Here is a 22437-nt window from a genome sequence, read left to right on the forward strand (position 1 = left end):
TTTATTTTACAATAATACCAGTCAAAATATATATATATATATATATGCAAAGGCATATATGAATATTATTATAATTGGAGATCAACTGATATTTGTGTGGTTATAATGACTATGACGAGTACCACTTAAAGTTCAAGTTCAACAACAAAATGTACTCTACACGTAAATTTGCTCGTATATTAAATATAATAATATACTTTACATATTTAAATAAATATAGCTAAAACGTATATACTATATATGTATATTTGTCTGTATATTCAGTACGAAACTTAAGATGATTGATTACTTTAATGAATTTCATGGCAACAAAACAAAATTTCCAAGTCTGTTCAAATATTGAAAATATAACTGTAAAATTAACGCTAACATTAACGTTAACGTTTAGATTTAGTTAAATTTACTATTGAATCTATACATATATAATAATTATATATATATATACATATTTATTGTTAGTCTTCATGAATTTTTTAATTTATAGTCAACGTTTTTACAACAAAACATATTTCAATGATTTTTCAAGTATTTTTGAACAACTCATTCGTAAATGTATGTGTTTTTTTAATCGTATATTTAATTATAAACAAAAGCATTAATTTAGTACAAATTCAACTACAAAATACAAATATATAATATATGCATATATACATATATATATCAAATCAAATACCAATCTCGATGTTTGCCGTAAGCATACTACTATATAAACAACAAATACATAAATTCAACTCAATAAATTACTTCAAAAATAAACCTAAACACGATGTTGAAACTATTTGAACGGGTTTTGCGCTTTGTTTTACCACTAAACTAAAACTAATTATTATATCTACAAACATAAAAATAATTGTGTGTGTGTGTGTGTGTGTATGGTGTGCACACATCGTCTATAAACCATATAAAGCTAGGTAGAATATTGTAATCGAGGGAGCTAGACTGTGAGATACCCTGCTTACAGCTTTTGAGTATATTCATTCTTTTTAAAATCAGATTCTACTTGTATTGCCAATTTCTCTGTTCCTTATTCGATCTTCATAAAATTTTTACACCTGATCAATAATATGTCAGCGTATATTATGTGTGGTGTATCTTTACAATTGAAATCTTTTATTTATTTAGAGATCTTGTATTCAAAATTTTAAGTCCCCATAATGGCTAAATCGACTGGACTTTTAATGCTGATCAAGAATATATATACTTTATGTTATCGGCATGCTTATTTCTGCCTGGTATTAAAATATATTATGAAATTAGCACTGAATGAAGTGTTTTATTTGGTGGAGTTAAAGAATCTATAATATTTAATAGAGCTACCCCAAAAACCTGGTCATCCTCCAGAAACGTAGTCGATGCTTTTTTATCACTTTGATTGCGTACAAATTAACATTACGTGTGCGTTAACGATAGATAATCTTATCTGGTCTGAATTTGCAAACAATTAGATAAACAAGCAGCGAACTCATCCAGTAAGTCAGCAATCAGTCAGTCATTCAGTTAGTTAGTCAGTTTGGTTAGTCAGCCATGTTTGGTTCCGATGTCCTCAATTTTATTGGTAGCACCATTACCCGGCCGTCCTCCAATAGCACCAGCCATGGATCCGATGTGCACACAAAGGATGTGTGCATGTTCCAGAGGACAACGCCCAGCGTATCCATATTTCTCGTCTATGGATTGGCAGTGCCCACATTGGCCTCGTTCGGACTGTGCGCCAATTTGATAAATGCTGTAGTTTTCATGCGTCCCAAGATGACACCATCTGCATTCACTTACCTCGCCGCCTTGTCCTGCCTTGATAGTGTTTCGTGTTTGCTCATATTGCTGACGGCGCTGGCTCGCAGCTATTTCTATAGGAGCGGCATGTGGATCGCCTTCGATTATCAGTGGCAGACGCCGCTCTTTGGCATTAGCACAGGTGCTGCGAATCTGATCCTCGCCTGCGTCAGTCTAGATCGTTTCATCTATTTGTGGCGCTTTAAGAGCAGCAGATGTGCTCCGCATTTCTGTCGTCGCAAAATCGCTCGGCTTATGATCAGTGCGGTTTTATTGATATCGGTGCTGACCAATCTACCTTATTTCTTTTGCTTCGTGGTGAATTTGGAGACCGGCACGTGCCACGTCACCGATTTCTACTACTCCAAGTGAGTGGGATCAACTAATTTTGTTTTAATAAAATTCCAAGTCTGTTCAAATATTGAAAACATAACTGTAACATTGACACATAATTAAATTAATGTAACTATTGAATCTTTACAAAATGATTGTATATATTTTTATTATATACATATAAATATACATATATGTATGCATATATGTATACATAAATATATACATTTTAATTATTTTTGAACAACTCATTCGTAAATGAGTGTGTTATTTTTATACTTGTTCAAAATAGAAATCTATAATCTTACACATAATATATATATTATATATACAAAAAGAGCTTGTCGATATCCGTACTGAGGTCCGTTTACTATATACTTTTGTAGATACTATCAGATACACAACTGGTTCTCGTTTGCCCTGTTGGCCCTGCTGCCGGCTGTGTTTCTGCTGATCGGGAATATGGCCATCATTGTAGCCTTTCGTCGCTGGACAAAACAGGGCAAGACTTGCCAGCAAAGCTGTGCCGGTAATAATAATGCGCGCACAACCCAAAAACGCTTTCAGGTAAGACACGTTCTTATATATATCCTCTTTTATATATATATTCTCAACTCATCGGCAGCATCAAATGAAGCTAACAATTAGCATACTGATTGTCATCACTTTGTATATGGTGGGTGAGCTGCCGGCGCATATGACCTCGAGGAAGAGTTCGCTGAACTTGCTCTTTGGCGGCGACACGAGTAAGATGGATGAGGAGATGATGGAGCATCTGGAAGTCATATTTATAACACTGAATGCCCTACAGCTGAGCATGAATATTGTCGTCTATGCGGTGATCAATCCAAGTTTTATGCCCGAGTTTTTTCTCTGTTTGCGTGGCGCTTCCGATTTTTGCTTTCATCTCTGCTGCCTGCCACATATGGCGTTGGCCTGCAAACGTTGTTGCACCAACTGGCGGCAGCATCCAATTGCCGAGGAGTGTGTGGTGAGCAGTGTGGAGCCAGCACAGCTGCCAGCGGATGAGGCACCACACTGTGGCTGCGAAAGTTGGAGCAGCGATTCAGCTTGCCTTGAACCCAGCCACACCAAAGCCAATTTGGAAGGAACTTTCGCTTTTGTCGCGGATGGTGCGGAACAGTGGACGGAGGAGGAGGAGCAGCAGATCGAATCTAAGAGACAGTCGGAGCCAGAAATATTTGCCACCAAGGAGAGCGGCTGCATGCAGCTGGCTGTGCAGCAGAAGCCCGTTGAAGATGCTACTCATCTCAGTGGCACCATCAATATGTGATCTTAGTAGCGTGTGTGTGATTTTTATTTATTTTCAATAAATTAATGGAGTCTGTTGAAATGTAGAGTATTTTATGGTGTGTGTGTGAAATGCATTTTTTTTTGAGTGGATACGGTGGTCGCTCATTAAAGTGATTTTTTTGGTATACCCCTCAAAAATGGTAAGTCTTTTAACATATTATAATTAATAAGGTTCAAAAAAGAATTTTATTTTAGACGAAACTAAAAACAGCAAGTCTTTTGTGTACAGGGTATCTAGCAGTCCAGCACTCTCAACTAGATCACATGGCAACTTTTTTTACTTACATTAAATATGATTTTCTATTGCAAGTGAAACCAAATTCCAAATCAAAAATCAAGCTTGTTACATTATATTGATTTTCATTTTATATTTCAAGCTAAAATTTTTTTTTTATATGTAAATATCCCCATTTATCTCCAGAACAGGCAACTGCAAACATATCCAAGGAATATACGAAACAACAGCTCCAAATAATATTACACTCTATTTACAACTTGCTCTATAACTTATAACTAGACTTATTTACATTTATTTATTATTTTATTAGAGTAATGTGTTTTTCTTAGGTACTTTTGAAAAATCAGTTAAGGATCAGGTTTTACTGTACCATGCTGCAATACTTTCGGGTGTGTGTGTTCTTAGATCTCAGTCTCAGTGAGTGCAAAATCCAAATTGATCCAAATAGAACACTTGACAATTAATGAAGTTCAAATTAGCTTAGCTTTAAGCGATTATTTGCCCTGCAACTTGGACAGGAAATCCATGAGAAATTGATGACGTGTGCGCAGCTCGAGCTCGTTCCGATTGCGAAGAATGTCGCCCATCCGCTTGATGAGATGCTCACGATCCCTCGCCCCCCGCTTCATCTCAATGAGTATCACCTTGTCCTCCTCCCGTGTCCAAGCAGCAGAAGAATCACCGGCAGCAGCTGGCTCGATTGCATTGATGCTTGGACTTGTGTATGCAACGGATGCCACCTGTATATCCTGTTCCACAGAGCAATTGGCCAGCGAGGCGACCACATCCAATTTACAATCCTCATCGCTATCGAATTGTGTGGTGATCACATGCGTTGGCAACAGCTCCGCTTCCACATCCATTTTAATGGCAGCAAACGGCAACAATTCATCCTCTGGATCATGTTTCAGTTTAGCAATCTCTGTGCCGGGATTATGTTTCGCTTGCGCTATGATTTTAATGTTCATCTTTTTGTCTGCTGATTCCTCGGGTGCTGATTCTTTGGGCGTTGACTCTTCGGGCGTCGAGTCCTTAGGCGCAATCTCCTCGAAAGTCGACTCCTCGTGTGTCGATTCCTCGCGCGCTGACTCTTCTAGTGCAATCTCCTCCAGCGCCGTCTCCTCGAGCGCCGACTCCTGCGTCGTCACCTCGAGTTCCATCTCCTCGAGCGCCACCTCCCCGTTCGCCAGCGACTCTTCTTCGCCGATCAGCGTGCGCAGCCGCTTGGCAAACTCAATGGCCGGCGAGGCACGTGCAGCTGTCGCCCCCTGGATAACCACCATGGGCTGCAGATTGTAGCGTGGACGTGCCAACGGACCACCACTAGCAGCACCAGCTGACTGCGGAGAGCGCACCTTCTTGTTGGGTGACTTGCGTTTGTCCGACGGCTGCGGCGAGAGACCAGCAGCAGCGGGCAACGGACTCAGACCCGAAAGCGGTGATAGATTCGAGCTGGTTTGTCGACGTGGCGATATTTCGCCAAAATTAATTGCCGTCTTCTTTGCACTCGGATGATGCGGTGCATGATGATGCTGATGATGATGATAGTGGGTCATGTGGGGTGTGCTGGTGGCAGCATTGTTAAAGCTGCTATTGTAATAGCTGCCATTTAGACGGATGGCATGAGCACGCAATGCAGCATCATCACAGGTGTCCACGGAGGAGCCACAGTTCTCATCCTCGCCCGTTGTAGTCGTCATTGTCGTCGGTGTCGTAGTCGTTGTGTCGATAACCAGGGAGCGACTTGCATCATCTTCCTCGCTGCGATCTGCGGCATCATCGCTGTCCACAGCGGCCGCTGCACTAATCAGCTTCTCGCCGAGCACACGGACTCCGCCGTGGGCACAGCTCAAGGGATCACCGGTCAATAAATCATGGCACTGCTCGTTGTAGATGCTAGCGGCACGAAATGATAGCTTGGCTGGCAGCATTATCTTGGAGCCGTAGAAGATGCGTCCGTTGAGATAACGCAGCTGACACGCAGGTGCTTTTCCCTGCACGGGCGTCTCATCAGGCACATCGTGGAGCGTTTCCGCAAATTCACCGCTGGTGTTGGCCAACATCTCGTGCAGATTCGTTTTCTCCGCCGGGGGCAGCAGTCTGGCAAAAGGAATGGGAAATAAGGATATAAAAAGGTTTTAAAATTAATTATGTTGTACATCTAAGTTAATATTCAGTATCATTTAAGGAAACAAAAAGGAAACACTTGATTGTTCTTAGCTTATCTTAAGCAAATAGATTGCAAAATCGACTCTTATATTCTCTCTAAAACATATCATTTTAGTTACCAAAACAAACATAAATTCAAGTACAATAATCTAGTACAGTTCCGTTCACACAATGATATTCACTTACAGCTGCGGTGGCTTTGCCTGCGGAAACTGCTGAACGAACCAATCACACAGGAATTGATTACCCTTGAGGAGTGGCAATATCCTCGCCTCGACCTTCTTCATGCTGACGCTGGGCAGCTCGGCCAGCTCGCTGAGGCAGGCATAGATTTTGCGTATTTGCGCTGGCTGTTTGCTAAAGTAGACATTCAGCTTGTTGATGAAATTGCTCGCATTCGTAATCATAAAGTACTCAAAGAATTTGCCAAGTTCCGCGGCTTCGGCAGGTAGTAGAAAATTGAGAAATACCTCAGCGAGCTCAGGATAATCGGGCAGTAGCAGTTTTTCCACTTTCTAGGCAGATATAGATATGGGATTGAGAATGAGCGATTGAATATAGCACAAAGTATAGCACTTACCAAATACAAATCACTGACTTTATCCTGCTTGGGATCAAACGTTTGTAGCAGCTGATTGAATCTGTGGCAGTCCTCGAGGCGATCGGACATCAAGAGCGCCTCCTCCACTTTCTCATAAAAGTTGTACGCAAAGGCTGTGAACAAATTTTGATATTTAAATTAGATTCTACTAATGAGGACTGCTCATTTTATGGCCATCAAAAGTTGCGCAAACAATCCGAAAGATTAGCTGCGGATGACAGCTAGAAGAGATGCCACTTGATTGATAGATTCAAGTAAATTACTTGGTTTACTTTTCTTGAGCATAAATTAAAATTTGATAGTCATATTAAACAAAACCTTTCAATTCAATTACAATATTTGTAACATAAAGAATTCAATTTTAAGTGTCGTGTCTCGTGAATAACATTTGGGGCATCCTAATTCGTACTAAATATTTTCTGATTGGATCTGATTGGGTTTTATTCTGGGCTTTCTTCTATACATGCAAATGTTGCACTATTTTTCATTTGAATAACCCCACAAATCTTATGTTTATTTATTTAATACCTTATAATTAAAATTTAAATATATTAAATAAATACATCAATTACTTACTGGCATCCTTGCGATTTCGCTCCTCGGGACTATCCGGCTGCAGCATGTGTCGAAGCATCTCCTCCTGGCGATTGGCTCGCCGATTCCTTGCTTCATCCTCGCAACGCTGTCGCTTCTGCTGTTGTGGTGAACCCGACGAGGAGGATTGGCTAGGCGATTGACTTGTCTGATGACTGTCACAAAACATTCTCAGATCCACAAGCAGCTGCGTGTACAGCTCGAGTCCAAGGAATCCTCTATGATAATGCTGCACAGCTGGGCAATTAGAGTATTTCTTTCGCTGCTGGTGCAGGTAGCTGCCGTAGCAGGTGATTAGTTGCAGGCAACGCAAAGATGGTGCTGATCTTGATGTAGATGATGTGGATAATGATGATTTTAAGCGACAACGTCGCTGAAATTTCTTGCTTCGCTTGTAGATGTAACAATGTGGCCTGCTGCGCTTTTTGCGCTGGCCTGCAGGAGGAGCACTCTTTGTCTTGGTCCGCTCCGCAGACTTTTGGAGCTGCTCCTCGGCTGCTGGCAACAGTTTCCCCGATGCCGGATCAAAGCTATAATTTATTGCTGGCTCGCTGCTTCTCAATTGCCAGCTACGATTCAAATTGACCACATTTTGCGCATAACTCTGTTGGGGTCGAAAGGGCGCCGAGATGCCAGCAGCAACTGTAGAATTGGCGCCAATTTCACCGCCAAAAACGTAATTCACATTGATAATCAGCGATTGATTTGACTCTTTGAAGGATTTGTTGCCACTGCGACGCGGCTTGCTACTGGCTTTTGTAGGTGATCTTCTCTTGTTGGTGTCCCACTGTGTCCCTGATCCTGTAGCGCTGCCATGGGGTGCTGCTGCCTCGCCCACCGCGTCGGGTAATATTAATACTTCGCCCACCGCTTCGCGCACAAATTCCAAATACGACGCACTTGCTGCTGTTGAGGCCCGGCTTTGCAGCTCCTTTTTTGTGCGACGCACGCGTTTCTTGTTGCACCAGTTTTTCTGCAATAATTCAAATTACGTTTTAACGCAAATCAATTATTTAGCGTATATTTTCAATTTCTGCATTTTGTAAACATTTGGATTGTTATTGTGTTATCGATAGCACGATTAAGCAAAAAAATACCAACCATCGCAAACAGTGTTGCGATAGCACTTGCTTTTTGAGAGAACAAAAACATTAGATAAAAATTAGAGAAAAAAAAACAAAAATTACGCTTTAGTGCAACAATTTGTTTAGCGTATAATTAAAATTTTTGCATTTTATAAAAATAAAATATTTATCGATAGCACGGGTAAACAAAAATACCAACAATAACTATTAACAGTGTTGATGGTTATCGATAGCACGAGCTGCTGTAGGGCATACAAAACAAAATATAAGAACAATCGTTCTAAACAGTTGCATGCTTAGCGGTCTTGGCAGTAAATTTAGTTATGATTTGTATACACATTTGAATATCAGCGACATATTTAGAGATAAAAAAAAATATCAATACACCTTATTTGCAGCTATTATGTTGCATATTCAGCTACAATTTAATTCACATTTTAGACACACATACATTCCGCTATTTTTAGCCGTTTTTGCTCGTGAGTACAGCCGCAGCTACAAAAATAAAACAGTACTGGCTTCAACTTCTATCGATAACAAACACATTACACGATACATTGCGTGCTTGTTTTTGCATATCGCAAAGCGTAAGTGCCAAAAAGAAATTAAATTTGTTTTCCTCAATTAAAATAGAAATAACTAATTAATGTTAACTTTTTATGTGCCACTGGGTGCAGCAGTAAGCAGAGTAAAGAGAGAATAAAGAGAGGAGCGACAACAGCAGCAGCAGCAGCAATAACAGCTGGCGGAAATAGCAACAAAAAGAAAACTGACCACGTCACAGAAAATTTGCATTCCGGATATAAGAAAAAAAGCGAAAAAATGAGCAAAGTAACATTTAAAATAACGCTAACATCGGATCCCAAGCTGCCGTTTAAGGTGCTTAGCGTGCCGGAGGCGACGCCATTCACAGCCGTACTCAAATTCGCCTCAGAGGAGTTCAAAGTGCCCCCAGAAACGAGTGCAATAATCACAGACGATGGAATCGGGATTAGTCCGCAACAAACGGCGGGAAATGTGTTCCTCAAGCATGGCTCCGAACTCAGGCTGATACCCAGAGATCGTGTTGGCCATTAGCTAAATTCATTTACCACTTAGCACGAGATTTAATCAGGAAAACAATGAAAAATATGCTAAAAAAAAAAAAATCTTGAACTCACCTCAATGTAATATTTCCAGGCACTGGGCAGGATTTCGGGCTGTTCCCGCGGCGTGCGCACCAGTCCGCCCTCGAAGCCCCACAGGATTTGCTTGATGGGCGGTGCACGTCCATGCTCAAAATAATATTTGACGGGATTGTATGTCGCCATATCGCAGAGTTCTTTCACTTTGACGAACAACCTTCTCGGTTGCTTGCCGTGGAGCAGATCCTTGGCCATGCGCTTGCAGGCCAGGCACACGGGATCTGCACCCTTGCGTAGTGGTTGCCCGCTTGCCTTGATCGCATTCAGATGCTTCTCCAAGCCCATGGCAATCAGTTGATACTCAGCCGGAGCATAAACTGTAAATTGTAAACGCCTTGGCTGGAAGGCTATCCTGGGCAGATATTGTGGGTACATAAAGACCTGGCTATCCAGCATCAGATCCATAATGCGTGGCGGCAGGCGTGGCACCTGACGTGCATGTCCTTCCGTTAAATCCGTTTCCTTATTGATGAACTGCATCATGGTCTTATTTTGTTCCTCGAACTCATCACTATTGAGATCCCGTTCCCATTTCTGGATGAGTTCAACGGCTGTACTTAGATTCCAGCAGCGGAAACTGGCATCCTGCGTTGATCTGTGTTGCAGCTCAAGCAGCATCTGCTTGGGTTGCTCGGCAAAGGAGTAGAGCAATGGATGCGAATAGGTTTGCAGGAAGGATTGGGTTAACATTTGGGTGTGAATGCGTAGCTGTTGCTGGAGCAGATCATGCTGCTCCAGGGTGAAGCCTTTGACAGGGCTACTTGGTGTTGGGCCAGCTGGTGGAGGCTTCAAGTGACGTAGTTGCTCAAATTGTTGCTCGTATTCTGCAAAAAAGTGTTTGCTTATGGAAAGATATTTCCAGCTGAAGTTGGTGTCATAGGGTTCCAAGGCAGGAGCGGGAAGAGGAACAGGAGGAGGAGGAGCAGGTGTTGGAGCTGTAGGAGGAGCAGTCAGCTCATAGTCAGGATGAGCAGTAATTGCCTGCGTTGGAATATTCGCAAAAAACTGTTGCTCCTGGCTGAGATTGGGCAACAGTGGCTGTTGCACAGCATCCAAGTTCGTATTGAATCGCATAGCCGATACTTCCAGCAGCTGTGCCCGCTCCGTCTCCAGTTCAACCTGGCTGAGAAACTTTTGCGGCGTCTCCAGCTCAATGGAGTCTAGGGAGATGCCCTCCTGCAGCAGGCCAGCAAATAGTTCCGAGACCAAATCGGTTAGCTCCTTCTTAGAGATGTTCACATCGCGCAGCTCCTCGGCATCCACCGGCACCACCTCCCCGGCGACATATTCCGGATCATTAATCGGATCATCATCGTCGCCCAAAAAACTATTATCTAAAATATATAAATTAGATATAGATAAAGATATAGATGTATCTTTATATAAGTTTACTCAGTGGCTTGGCAAAGTCGTTGAGGAACTGCATCCACTCGGCATCATTGGCTGTCATATCATATTCGAGGACATCGCTCTGTTCCACATCTGGTGGTACAAATTCCGATTGCAGATCTTCGATTGTTGTCTGCTGCAGGCACAATTTGGAGCGTGTCCTCGTCGCTATGCGTGGATCCTCCGTATTCTTATCCGGCGGCAGTTTGAAGCAACCATCCGAAGAGAACTTGATGGGCGACTCATCGTTGGCGGTGAGCGGTGTTTGTGGCGTGCAAGGATTCGAATCCAAATCGGATGCTGTCGTATTCGGATCATCATCGGACTAAGCAGAGAGATGAGAGGAATGGGAATTTTCGATTTTATCGATTATCTTGCCTAAATAAAAATTTATTTCTCGCTCCACTCACATGGAAATCCTCATTGGTAAATGTGTACTCCTCGTCGTCCTCATCGGAGTGCAGATCCTCGCGTATCAGCGCCTCAATCTCATTTGTAAACGGTTTCTCATTTAAGGGGGGGAAATTTAAGCCTGGATTTCGATTCAATTCTCGCGCCTTTGCACGCGTCAATTTGCCAACAGATGGCGTTTCTGTAATGATGATGGCGCCACGCTGCGGCTGCTGCTGCGACTGTTGTTGCTGCTGCAGCTGTTCCACTTTGGCTGCTTCGTGTCGCTCGCGCGCCATCTCGTCCTCGGCTTTGAGTGTGACCAGCGCGAGCACATGCTCGTTGCGGACGACTTGTCTAACAACCCTGTGCATGTCTTCGCTGCTGATGCAATTCGCTCGGGCAACTTGCCGCAGCCGGCGATCGATCTCCTTGGCGTCTTCAATATTGCACTCGCCAAGCTGCTGCTGCAGCTGCTGTTGTCCTTGTCCATTATCTTTTTCCTTGTCGATGCGTCGTTTTTTGCGCGGCTGCCGGCGAAAAGTTGGTGTCGAGTTGCCGCTGCTGCTGCTATTGTTGTTATTGTTTGTTGCTGGCTTACGTGCGGGCGTTTTTAGGTCGGTTGCATCCGACTTGCGAACACTGTTCGGCATGCTGCACACACATTGAAATTGTAATTTTAACTATTTTCACAATCGGACAGAGTATCAAAACAAAAGCGCAGTCAGTGTGACCACAAATAATATAATAAAAAAAATGTTTGTTGGTGTTGAACTGGAGTTGTTGGCCACAAAATGCCGCCACAGAAATTGAACCAGGGCTGGCAAGTAATATCGATATTTTCACAGATTTTGATATATCGATGGGGACAGTTAAGACGCAGCTGTTCAATTTAAATGCCAATATTAAATGCTTTATTGTAAATAATTAGAGCTATAATTTGTTAATAATTCAATCAACTGCAACTACAAAATGCATTTATTCCCAATACATTGAAATTTGCAAAAACAAAGTCTCCCCGCTTTAATAAAAGTGCAGACTGTTAAGTAACAGTAAGCGAAAAACATATGTTTTTCGCAGCTGTTTTAGTTAACAGATAACTTTATTTGTGCATTTTGTGTTTGTTTCTATTAATTTTTTGTGTAATATCAACTGGATGTGAAGGAAACAATTGCAATAAATGTGAAAAATGCGCATTTGCATGGTTTCTGACTTCTTCTACCCGAGCATTGGCGGCGTCGAGGAACATGTATACAATTTATCCCAAATGCTGCTCGCACTTGGCCACAAGGTGAAAACTAACTAAAAATAGAAAATAAATCTTTGCTAATTTAATTTGTTTAGGTTATTGTGTTAACTCACGCATATGGCGACTGCAGCGGCGTCCGCTATTTGACGCACGGCCTCAAAGTTTATTATCTGCCGATTAGGGTCTGTTACAATCAGTGCATTCTGCCAACAGCCGTTTGTAATGTGCCCATGCTGCGTGCAGTTCTGCTGCGTGAGCGCATCGACGTTGTGCATGGTCACTCTGCGTTCAGCGCCTTGGCGCATGAGGCACTAATGGTGGGCGCTCTGCTCGGAATGAAGGTGAGCGTGAGAGGGACAGAGCGAGAGAGAGAATAAATAATATTAAGATAGTAGAGTGTTTAACATCACTCTGCAGTCTGCAATGTATTAAGCGGGTGCTTGAAGTTGACAGTTGAGGAGAGCGAGCGAGATAGGGTGCTGTACAAAAATTAACGTTAATTGAAATGTTTATTTTTTTTCGGTTTTTTTCATATATTTTTTAATGAAAATTGTTTATTATTTCAGCTCAAAATAATACAACGTTATTATATTTATTAGTTACTTTAAAAACCAAATTGAAAAAAAAAACGAAAACAAGAGAGATGCGAGTGAATATTTAGCTGCAGGGAGAGAGAGAGAGCTGTTAACGCTGGCAGTTTGCAGTTACTAGTACACATAGTCTGCAAATATAATTGCATTAACATTATGCCGTGCTGGGCGTCAAATTAAAGTATCCAAAAGCAATTTAAAATTAAAAGTTTCTTCTGCTATATTTTATATTTTGCACTATGAGCAAGAGAGAGGGACAGAGAGTAGCTCTGTTAAAGTTTGTCTTATGCTAAGCGGTTTTGCCCGTGTGCAAAAACAAAATGTTAAGTGTATTTCTTGTATATGATTGATTTATAACAATAAATTATATTAATATTAATAATGCATTGTCCCATCAACCATTTCTATATCCCAGACAGTCTTCACGGATCATAGTTTGTTTGGCTTTGCGGATTTGTCGGCGGCTTTGACGAATAAACTCCTGGAGATCACTCTAAGCATGGTGAACCATGCGATTTGTGTGTCGCACATTGGCAAGGAGAACACCGTTCTGCGAGCACGTGTGGCCAAGAAACGTGTTTCGGTGATTCCCAACGCAGTGGACACCGCCCTCTTCACTCCCGATCCCTGTCGTCGTCCGGCGGATGGAATTATTAATATTGTGATCGCTTCACGGCTTGTTTATCGCAAGGGCATTGATCTGTTGGCTGGGGTCATTCCACGCTTTAGGAGCACACCCAACGTACACTTCATCATTGTCGGCGATGGCCCGAAACGGGATCTGCTCGAGGAGATCAGGGAGAAGACAAATATGCAGGACCGTGTGCAGATCTTGGGCGCTGTGGAGCATGCTCAGGTGCGGGAGGTCCTTGTGCGTGGCCATATATTTGTAAATACCTCGTTGACGGAGGCCTACTGTATGGCCATTGTGGAGGCGGCCTCCTGTGGCCTCCAAGTCGTTTCCACCAGCGTTGGCGGCATACCAGAAGTGCTTCCGAGTAGTTTAATCCTGCTCGTGGAGCCGGAAATTGAAGCCATCTATTCAGCCATCTTGGTGGCCATCGATAGGCATGTGAATCGTGTAGACAATCCGCCGGAGATGCGCTCCAAGCAGCGACGAGGTCGACGCAAAAAGCATCTAAAGCAGAAGGAGGAGTTAAAGGAGGATGAGGAATCCCAGCCACGTCCAGTTGCAGCTGGTAATTCTGAGGAACCCGTCCTCTGCCCACATCGTTGTAATGAGCTCGTGGAGACGCTGTACAACTGGGAGGATGTTGCCCGGCGTACGGTTAAAGTCTACGAACGAGTGAAAAGGGAACCAGCTTTTACCCTCAGCGAGTTGATCTTTGCCGTTTATCAATGTGGAGCTTGGTTTCTGGCCTTCCTCGTTGTGGGACACTTTACGCTGCTCCTGCTGGAACGTTGGCGTCCTCGCCGCCGCATCGAGGTTGCCCATGAACCGGACAGACAGTTGGATTAGTAATAGTTTCAAATGTATTCCATTTGGGCTTCCAAACATGCCCCAAAAAAAGAAAGAAAATAACTGCCATTTTTATAGTTGGACAATTTTATCAATTATTTAATTAAATATATATATATGACACCTTATTATTTATAAATTGAACCACACATTTAAAATTAATTTAAACCAAAGGTTATTTATTTAAATGCTTTCCGATTTCCATCACTATTTAAATTTTAATTAACTTAACAGCCCGCCAACTGATCTGCTAGCTAACATTACTGCCGCACATAGCGTGCAGTGCTAACGCAATAAGCTTAACATTGTGTTGGCTGTGGACATTTGCGTTAAGTGAAGTTGGCTGCACGTGCGCGCATGAAATCGATATATGCTGCAATGCAAATCGATACATTCAGTTTAAAAACAAACGAGCTGCGGTAAGGTTGTGTGCACGTAAAACGGCAGCGGTGCAAGCAGAAAAAAGACACGATTGTTTTTTTGAAAATTGGCAGCAGCGGGCAACGCGACAACAGCAAATAACATTGCATATCTCAATTCAATGGAGTTTTCGAAATTCCGTGTAAACCCTAAGAGCGCAAAATATTCATAAGTTGTCCCAACTTCCAAGATAAATATAGTGTAACGGTTAAATCCTAAAAATTGGCCAATTATAATAGGAATTGTGTACAGCATCCTTCTTCCTCTTCTTGTTATATATGACATCATTTACGCGCTAATTTTCATGTCCAGTGTGAAGGGGAGCTTAGTGTGTGTGTCAAGCAGAACTTTGTGTGTGTGTGTGCGTGTGTGTGTTTGCTCTCATTGGAATTATTACGCATTGCACTTGTAGCTGAGCTAAAGCTTCCACCTCCCCCTCCCTTCCCATTCTCCATCGCTCGCAAGGCCACGGCGGCCTTTTTTGTAATAACTGTAATATGCGTGCTTTTCCTACTTTTCTCATTCTCCTTTTCGTTGCATTCTTCTTCATTGAGAGCAGATCAAAGCTTTACAAATTACTGAGTGAATTTTAACGGTGTTATTTTGTGTTTCGTTTTTCTTCCCACAATTTTAGCCGCATCAAAAAAAAAAAAAATCAAATTAAAACTCCAATTTTGCACTTACAAACAAACAAATAATTAAACAAAGGCAAATACAATTCAGGTGAGTTGAAGTTTGTGTGGTTTAAAATGATAAACTTAGTTTGGGGCTCAGGTTTCTTCATAACTTTATTTGGAAATGCATTTTTAATGCGCCAAGAAAGTCTCCTAAAAAGGAGTGAGTGTGCGCAGGGGTGGGGAAGTAAGAAACCACGAAAATTCCGCAACAGCAAGATGAAGAAAGTAAAACACATAAATTTAACGGCGAATTACAAAAAAAAAAAAAGCAAAAAAGCGTTTTTTTTTTGCCACGTTGGGAAATCTGTAAATAATGAAACAGCAGACAAGCGCCAGACTGCACAACAACAGAAATAGGGGGAAGGGAGGGAGACACACACACATATACATAAAAAAAAAGTTGCAGTCGCCTCAAAGGAATATGAGGACATCATAATCAAAGGCTTTTATTGCGCCCCAACAAATAAAACCAGAAAACTGTTAACTCAAGGATGGGCGAGGGGGAGTTGTGCGACGCGGGAGGTAGGGGGTAAGTGAGAGTTGCCCTTTTTTTTGTGGTTGGCTCTTGTTATTAGGCCAGGCTAGAAGAACGGCAGGCAAAGCGGCAGAAGAGGGCTAACCGGAAAGGAAACCGGCCTTCAGACCAGACCAGACCAGAATTTGAGTAGGCACGTTCGACCTAATAAAGTAGAGGAAGGGGGTGTTCCAAGGGGATGGAGAGGGGAGGGTGGAAGGTAAGGGCAGCAGCTAGTTTTGGAGTAGTGTTTCGTGTTGGAGGCCAAATCGATTTTTATTGATATTCAAGTTGAATGCACTCTGAATTCGTTTAAGATTTGGTTGTAGGGGAGGGGTTGAAGTAGCTTCACAATTTGAGGGGGTGGCTTAAGCACGGCCCCCACCCTTCCAAAAGCTTATGTCAACCAGCGATAATGCTTAAAGATTAGATTTAAATATAACCATAAATTCTTAAGACATAATTTAATTGAATAATGCCCTGTTTTTTTTCTCCATGTGTATAAGGATATTAAATTGAACACCGAAGAGATTAAACTTAATATTTTTCCCTAATTCATTTTTTAAAAGTAAACAGACAGTTTTTTCTCAAAGTTGGCAAAAGGCAAAAGCCAAAAAATAGAAGGAATAACAAAAGTGTTTTTTTCTTTGCGCTTTGACACGCACTTTCTTGATATTTGATAAGCTGAGCCTGATATGCGTTTTTTCTTTTTTCTCGCCTTCCAATTATTGCCTTTTCGTGATGCTCCTCTCTCTCTCGCTCTTGCTCGCTCTGCTCGGCGTCTCTTCAGTTCTGCTTTTGCAGTCTCATTTTTTTTTGGCTTGAAAACTTGTTTAGCTTTATTTTTTTATATTTCTTTTATATCTTTTTTTTGCTCTATTTATATTTTATTCGTGTTTTATTTGTTTGCGTCTAACACTTTTGACATTCGGTTGTTGTTTTTCTTCTGCTTGTTTTTGGTCTGGTTTTTAAACTTGAACTCTTTATATGCCCATGTCTCTCCCTCCCTCGCTCTGCAAGGTACAAACAATGGACGCTTGATGGCGCCACCAGCAAATGATTTTCTGCTTGTTGAGCCCTTGGTCGAAAGTTAAGTGATTTTGGGTCGAGAGAGCGACAGATAAGCCGCTTTTGGCTTTTTAAAGCTGTTGATGGGTTTCCCTGCAATTTGAACTTATCTCGAGTCTCGAATCCGAATCTAGATCCAGATTTGTTGCCTAGTCTATTATTTATTTTATTTTATCATTCAATCAGGCATTGGAAAGTGAAAAAAATTTAACTTGGGCTCTCAGTAATTAGATTTATATATCAATAGGTTAATTACCATATATGTGTGGGTGAGAAGGTTAATTACAGTTGTGAGCTCAAAATCTCTTTCTTTCTACAATATTTTGTATTAAATTAAGTTTCTTCAGTCTCGGAGTAGAGGTTTCTGCAGAAATAATTATAGCCAGTTCATGGTATAAGTAATGAAGGCAGAAGAGGAAGCATCTGCATTATATGCTCTTGATTAGCTCTAACAGCCAGGTCCAATCTATATCTCCGTATAAGTAGGCTGATCTCAGAGACTAAGATCTATAGACTGCAATACTGTAAAATTTGCATTAATATTGTATAACAACACTAATTTTCTTAACCAAAATATGTTTTCATAATGAACAAACTACTGTCCTTTTACGCTTCCTGTTCTTCTAAACAGAATGTGACAAATCACAATATAAATCACCATATATTTATCAAACCACCCAACTATAAAACTTTGCCCTCTTGTTTGAATATATCACCAAATCATCATCATCACACACACATACATATATAAATATAAATATATATTTATATACATATATTACGACAATTCTCTCTCGCCCACAAATTTGACCTTTAACAACTGAACACGCTTACACCCCTACCAGACCTTTACTCCCCTCCTTTCACGCCTTTTGACGTTCATCAAATTAGTTCATCGATTTGATATTTGGATATAGGAGGAGGACACGTTGATGTCTCCACAAAAAGGTCCTTAAACTCAAAATGCACATTTCCTTTTTGTTGCGCCCAGCGACAAGAACTTATCTCGACTCACAACTGGCGCCACATTTAAAAGGCCATTAAACAAAAACCTACCACAAGCTGAAATATATATATGTGTATAGTATATATATAGTATGAGTATCTGTTAATGTGGGGCAGGCATCGCGGAATCGCGTGCTCGACGCAACTTAATTGAGCTCCAAATGAAATTTCATAATCAACAAAGGCAAAAAAAAACTAAAAAAAACAAAAGCAATGGACAAATTTACGAGTTTTTGGGACACCCGCTTGGAGCCGGCGCGACTATAAAAGTTTATATATATATGTGTATATATATTCGCCTTGTTTCTAGGATGACTCATGTCGCAGGACGGCCTTCACAAGGATTCACCATTGATGAGACAGCAACAAACAACATGAAATTAGCTCTCAACTTTATTCAAATGCTTGTTTTTTTGTTTTTATTTTGTTGTGTTTTGTTACCAGCAATTGTTATTTTTTTTGTCTCGGTTTTAGCTGCTTTGCTCAGCTCAGCTGTTTGGCGCAAATAAGTCTCATATCCTTGACAGCTTATTCAAACATATCCTTGCACCCTCACCTCCTTCATTTTCACATTCAGAGTCAGACAGGCGAAAGGACAAGCAGCTGGTTGGGGCCACTCACAAAGGACACACAAAAATTACGGACATAAAGGGGGTAGAGGATAGTTGGAAGGATATTGCATACTGACTGTTATGTGTCTTAAATATCATGTGATAAGCACTTGGAATCAAGGAGTTGTATCTGTAAGAAGTTAATTGAACTTTCTCGGTTGGAGGAGTTTAAATATTGAATATCAAAATGAATTCTAAAAACAAGAAAAACTATCATAATAATTAGTTGTGAATACATTTCGCTCTGCTGAACATAATTTTCGAACATTCTTCTTAGGTTTTATTCTTTTTACACAGTAGCTGAAATAGATTTAGTTTTAGTATCTCTCTTTTTTGGGTGTATTGACTAAATGTGTGATGTCATCAATTGAGAGACTTTTTTTGTAGTTTTTATGCAAATATGCTCAAGACTCAAGACTGAAGACCTTGAAGCCGACTCGACTTGCTATCGTCATCAACAGAAATGTGCTTCTTATTATGAGTCACTCATTGATTTTATTTCTCATATGATTTGAACTTCTGTTCCATTGAAAATTAGTTTCTTGAAGTTTATTCAAGATTTAAAGTTCAAGTGATTAGTCATTATAAAAATGTGGCAAGTTTTGTGCTTATTGGTTGATTAATACTTGCAATACATTTCCATGCCACCAAAGATGAAACATCATCTATGCCCCAAACTGTGATGACTAATGAGCAAAAAGTTTTTAATCAGATACGATGATTGAGCTATTCTCGGTTTAAATTTAACTTAAATCAAGCAACATTTTTTGGTTTCTATTTAATTTTTTGCTTTTCTATTTATATTTTTTTTGGCGGTGAATTTGATGGGCTGCTGTTGATAATCATATTTGATATGAAGCTCAAGTCAAATTTTTGTCGAAGCATGAATCACTCAATGTGGCAGCAGCTACTATTACTTTGTGGCATGCATCATGTGTATGGAGTTTCCAGGACCTGCCTGCCCTACCTCCATTGGAATGGGCGCGCGTGAGTTTGGCCCTGTGACGCAGATTCAGACGGAGACAAGTACGCAAAAAAAAAAGTAAATGCCTGCAAGCAAACTAACAACTGCCACAGACTGAGGCAGCTGCTGCTGCTGCTTCTTCTACTTCTGGTGGCATTGTCCTTGCTACTGCTGTCATCTGCGAGGGGTGGTTTATACTCGACGTTGTCTGCGCCGCGTTGTTGCTACACTCGAAGAAATTGAGGTAAATATTTTTGTACTGAAAACATGTGAGAGTGTTCGACTAGGAGCTTCCCTGTATTCAGTTGTAGACCAACTTTGCCATACCCTTTTTTCCACTTTAATATGTTCAGGGTATAGAAAAATTTCACTTCTCAAATTAAGAACGAAAACTTTTGAATCAAGCTGATAAAGTGAGCGCTCATATCAAGCTTGACTAAACTTCAGATTGGGTTCTGATCTATTATTGATATTATTTATATATATTTTGAGCTTATTCCAGTATTGATTACTGAAATTTGGGTAATTACAATGAACACTAAACATATTGGTTTAGTTTTAGAACTAGGCTAAAATTACATCAGTTGGTCTTTGTGTAATCCTATATAGTCTTGTACTTGCTCTGAACATAAATATTATTTATATTTGTTTTGAGATTATATCAGTATTTAGCACTTAAAATAAGCACTCACCGTATTGGTTTACTGTGGGAAAGAACTTAAAATGGGCGCCTTATCTATCTTTTATTGACATTAAGACTTATTCGCTGGTCATAGGACTTGTGATTTTTTCTAAGTGCATCATTTACGCATTTCTTCTCATGCCCGGCACTCTCATTCTCCCTCTCTCTATCTCCCTGTCCTCTCCCTTGTCGCTATTGCTGTTGCTGTTGCTTGTTGCCACTCGCAGAAATCATCGTTGCTTCTATTTTTTGGGCAGACAACAGCAACATCAACGAGGCTCTCATCCTTCGGAGCAGAGCTCGGAAATTGGGGGTTGGCAAGCGGCAAGCGGCCTGCGCTTATATTTTATTATTTATTTTCTATTTCATTCTCTATTATGCTTTGTGCGGCATTTCTTCCAATTTACGTTTCTGTTGTGTTCGCCTGTTCGCAGAGTGTTTTTGGATTTCGTCTTTGGGGGCGACAGTCGAGTCCCTTCTTACGAGCTTTGAGTGAAAATTCGCAGTGCTGTCTCAAATATTGAGCATGGCACGCGTGAGTTTTGGGCTTTTGATTGGTGTCGCTTAAGGGTTAACCTTTACTTTTGCCAGATACTTGTAATGTGTGATTAAAATGTGACTTGAAAATAGGTTTTTATTATTGGGTTATATTTATAACCATTTCATGTATTTATATTCTATATTAAAATATATTATTTAAATTATTGAATTTAAGTTTTTAATGAAGATTCAATTCATGATCAGTTAGAAATTTCTTTTTACTGAAGTGCTGAATTTATAATAAATTTCTTTTAAAAATCGCTTAAGTGAGTGTTCAAATCATGATATATTAGAATGAGTTGAGAAAGTTATTATTGCTGTGAAAAATTGAGAAGAAGCCCTAAATGCAATTATATATTATTTTCTCATTTTATCTCATTACTTACTTATTACTCTCACCCACTTAAGCTCCATCCTTAACTCCTTCAAAATTGACTCCAAATGAGCAATTTAGGTGAAAAATTTAAATTGAATATCTTTATTTCGAAATCATAAAAGAAATTGAGCTGCATTTCCGACGCTTGTGGAAAAATATGAAATTTCCGCTCTGTATTTGTGCAAGTTGCAAGTGCCAAAAAAAGAAAAAGCAGATTTTTGGATGCTGGTTGGGTTGTTTGTCTTTGTATATATCTTTGTGTGTGTGCATTTGGCCACCCATTACGAACTGGCTCCATTTTCGGGTTTGTTGACTTTTGCCTGTTGCGATTCCCAGAAGGCAGGACGCAGAACTCAGCACCGCAGGCGCCATTTGTGAATGTTGAAAACCGCACGCGTCGCCAACAATTGATACGGTCTGGTCGTGTGTCCTGATCCCAGATCCTCATCCAGATATCATAGAACGGCGTCAACGCCAACCAATTACTTCACGTTCTGTAAACAAACAAAAACAAACAAACAGCGTACGAGGCACATAAAAATTAATTTCTCGGCGACGAAATTGTTATTTTGCGTGAAATTTCACGACACCGTTCCTAATATCAAATGCGGTATAATATCCTGCGGTGCACGAATGTCCTGCCTGCAACTGCATTTGCTGCCTGCCTGCACAGTGTCTGCCAATAAAAACCACCCTTCAAAAAGGCGCTGTCCGTTCTGCTGCCTACCCTCAAAACCAACTCGACTCAGGCTACCTTTTGTTTTTGCGATAAATTTATACGAAAATTACCCACATTGGCTCTCTTTTTGTTCTTTGTTTTAATTTATTATTATTTTTAGAGCATGGAATTGGGCATAAAGTTGTGGGAAAGTATGTAACAGCCAGAAGAAGGAAGCATCTACGAACCCATCAGATATATAGTGCATATTCTTGATTCATGATAATAGTCAGCTCTCCTATAAATTTGAAATATCGTAGGCATGTTAGGTATATTTAATTTTATTGATAACTGCAACCGTTTTTTAAATAAATCGATTTCCATATCCATACCGTCGATTCTAATTAATGTATAATATATCCATATATACATATTATTCATGAACAAATCACTATCAGCAAGTATTTAACAGCTAAATACAGGGTATCTCCTAGTCTAGTTCTCTTGCATTTTGTTTGTCGGATTATTAGCTG

General features: G+C 40.6%; 5 protein-coding genes across 7 annotated transcripts in view; 4 read left to right on the forward strand and 1 right to left on the reverse strand.

Annotated features, from left to right (window-relative positions):
- Window positions 1-1467: 1467 nt before the first annotated feature.
- LOC6568896 lies at window positions 1468-3457 on the forward strand. The gene is made up of 3 exons (XM_001995371.3): window positions 1468-2141; window positions 2493-2673; window positions 2732-3457. The coding sequence occupies exons 1-3, from the start codon at window positions 1525-1527 to the stop codon at window positions 3398-3400; spliced, it is 1467 nt and encodes a 488-aa protein (XP_001995407.1). The 5' UTR covers window positions 1468-1524; the 3' UTR covers window positions 3401-3457.
- A 347-nt stretch (window positions 3458-3804) lies between these two features.
- On the reverse strand, window positions 3805-11769 carry LOC6568895. The gene is made up of 7 exons (XM_001995370.3): window positions 11091-11769; window positions 10684-11005; window positions 9268-10625; window positions 7005-7995; window positions 6408-6541; window positions 6014-6342; window positions 3805-5758 (listed from the first exon to the last, which is right to left on the reverse strand). Exons 1-7 carry the CDS (start codon window positions 11721-11723, stop codon window positions 4153-4155), a joined length of 5373 nt encoding a protein of 1790 aa, XP_001995406.2. The 5' UTR covers window positions 11724-11769; the 3' UTR covers window positions 3805-4152.
- LOC6568894 (ubiquitin-fold modifier 1) lies at window positions 8776-9266 on the forward strand. Its single transcript, XM_001995369.2, has one exon. The coding sequence runs from the start codon at window positions 8930-8932 to the stop codon at window positions 9182-9184; it is 255 nt and encodes an 84-aa protein (XP_001995405.1). The 5' UTR covers window positions 8776-8929; the 3' UTR covers window positions 9185-9266.
- A 448-nt stretch (window positions 11770-12217) lies between the features above and the next one.
- LOC6568892 (phosphatidylinositol N-acetylglucosaminyltransferase subunit A) lies at window positions 12218-14517 on the forward strand. 2 transcript variants are annotated; one of them, XM_001995367.2, is made up of 3 exons: window positions 12218-12361; window positions 12415-12660; window positions 13325-14517. In XM_001995367.2, exons 1-3 carry the CDS (start codon window positions 12260-12262, stop codon window positions 14387-14389), a joined length of 1413 nt encoding a protein of 470 aa, XP_001995403.1. In that variant the 5' UTR covers window positions 12218-12259; the 3' UTR covers window positions 14390-14517. The 2 variants fall into 2 exon arrangements, with proteins under 2 accessions (XP_001995403.1, XP_032596808.1); XM_032740917.2 differs by lacking the exons at window positions 12218-12361; window positions 12415-12660 and adding an exon at window positions 12920-13231.
- Window positions 14518-15506: 989 nt separating this feature from the next.
- LOC6568890 (protein unzipped) overlaps window positions 15507-22437 on the forward strand; it is a 35131-nt gene continuing 28200 nt past the window's right edge. Inside the window, exon 1 of one of the 2 annotated variants that reach the window (XM_001995365.2) lies at window positions 15507-15532. The gene's annotated coding sequence lies outside the window, so the exon portion shown is untranslated. Of the gene's footprint in view, window positions 15533-19548; window positions 19893-22437 lie in introns of those variants that run through there. The other variant, XM_032741036.1, reaches the window with a different exon arrangement.

The sequence above is a fragment of the Drosophila grimshawi genome, unplaced genomic scaffold (assembly GCF_018153295.1).
Source record: "Drosophila grimshawi isolate 15287-2541.00 unplaced genomic scaffold, ASM1815329v1 contig_131, whole genome shotgun sequence".
Taxonomy (NCBI): domain Eukaryota; kingdom Metazoa; phylum Arthropoda; class Insecta; order Diptera; family Drosophilidae; genus Drosophila; species Drosophila grimshawi.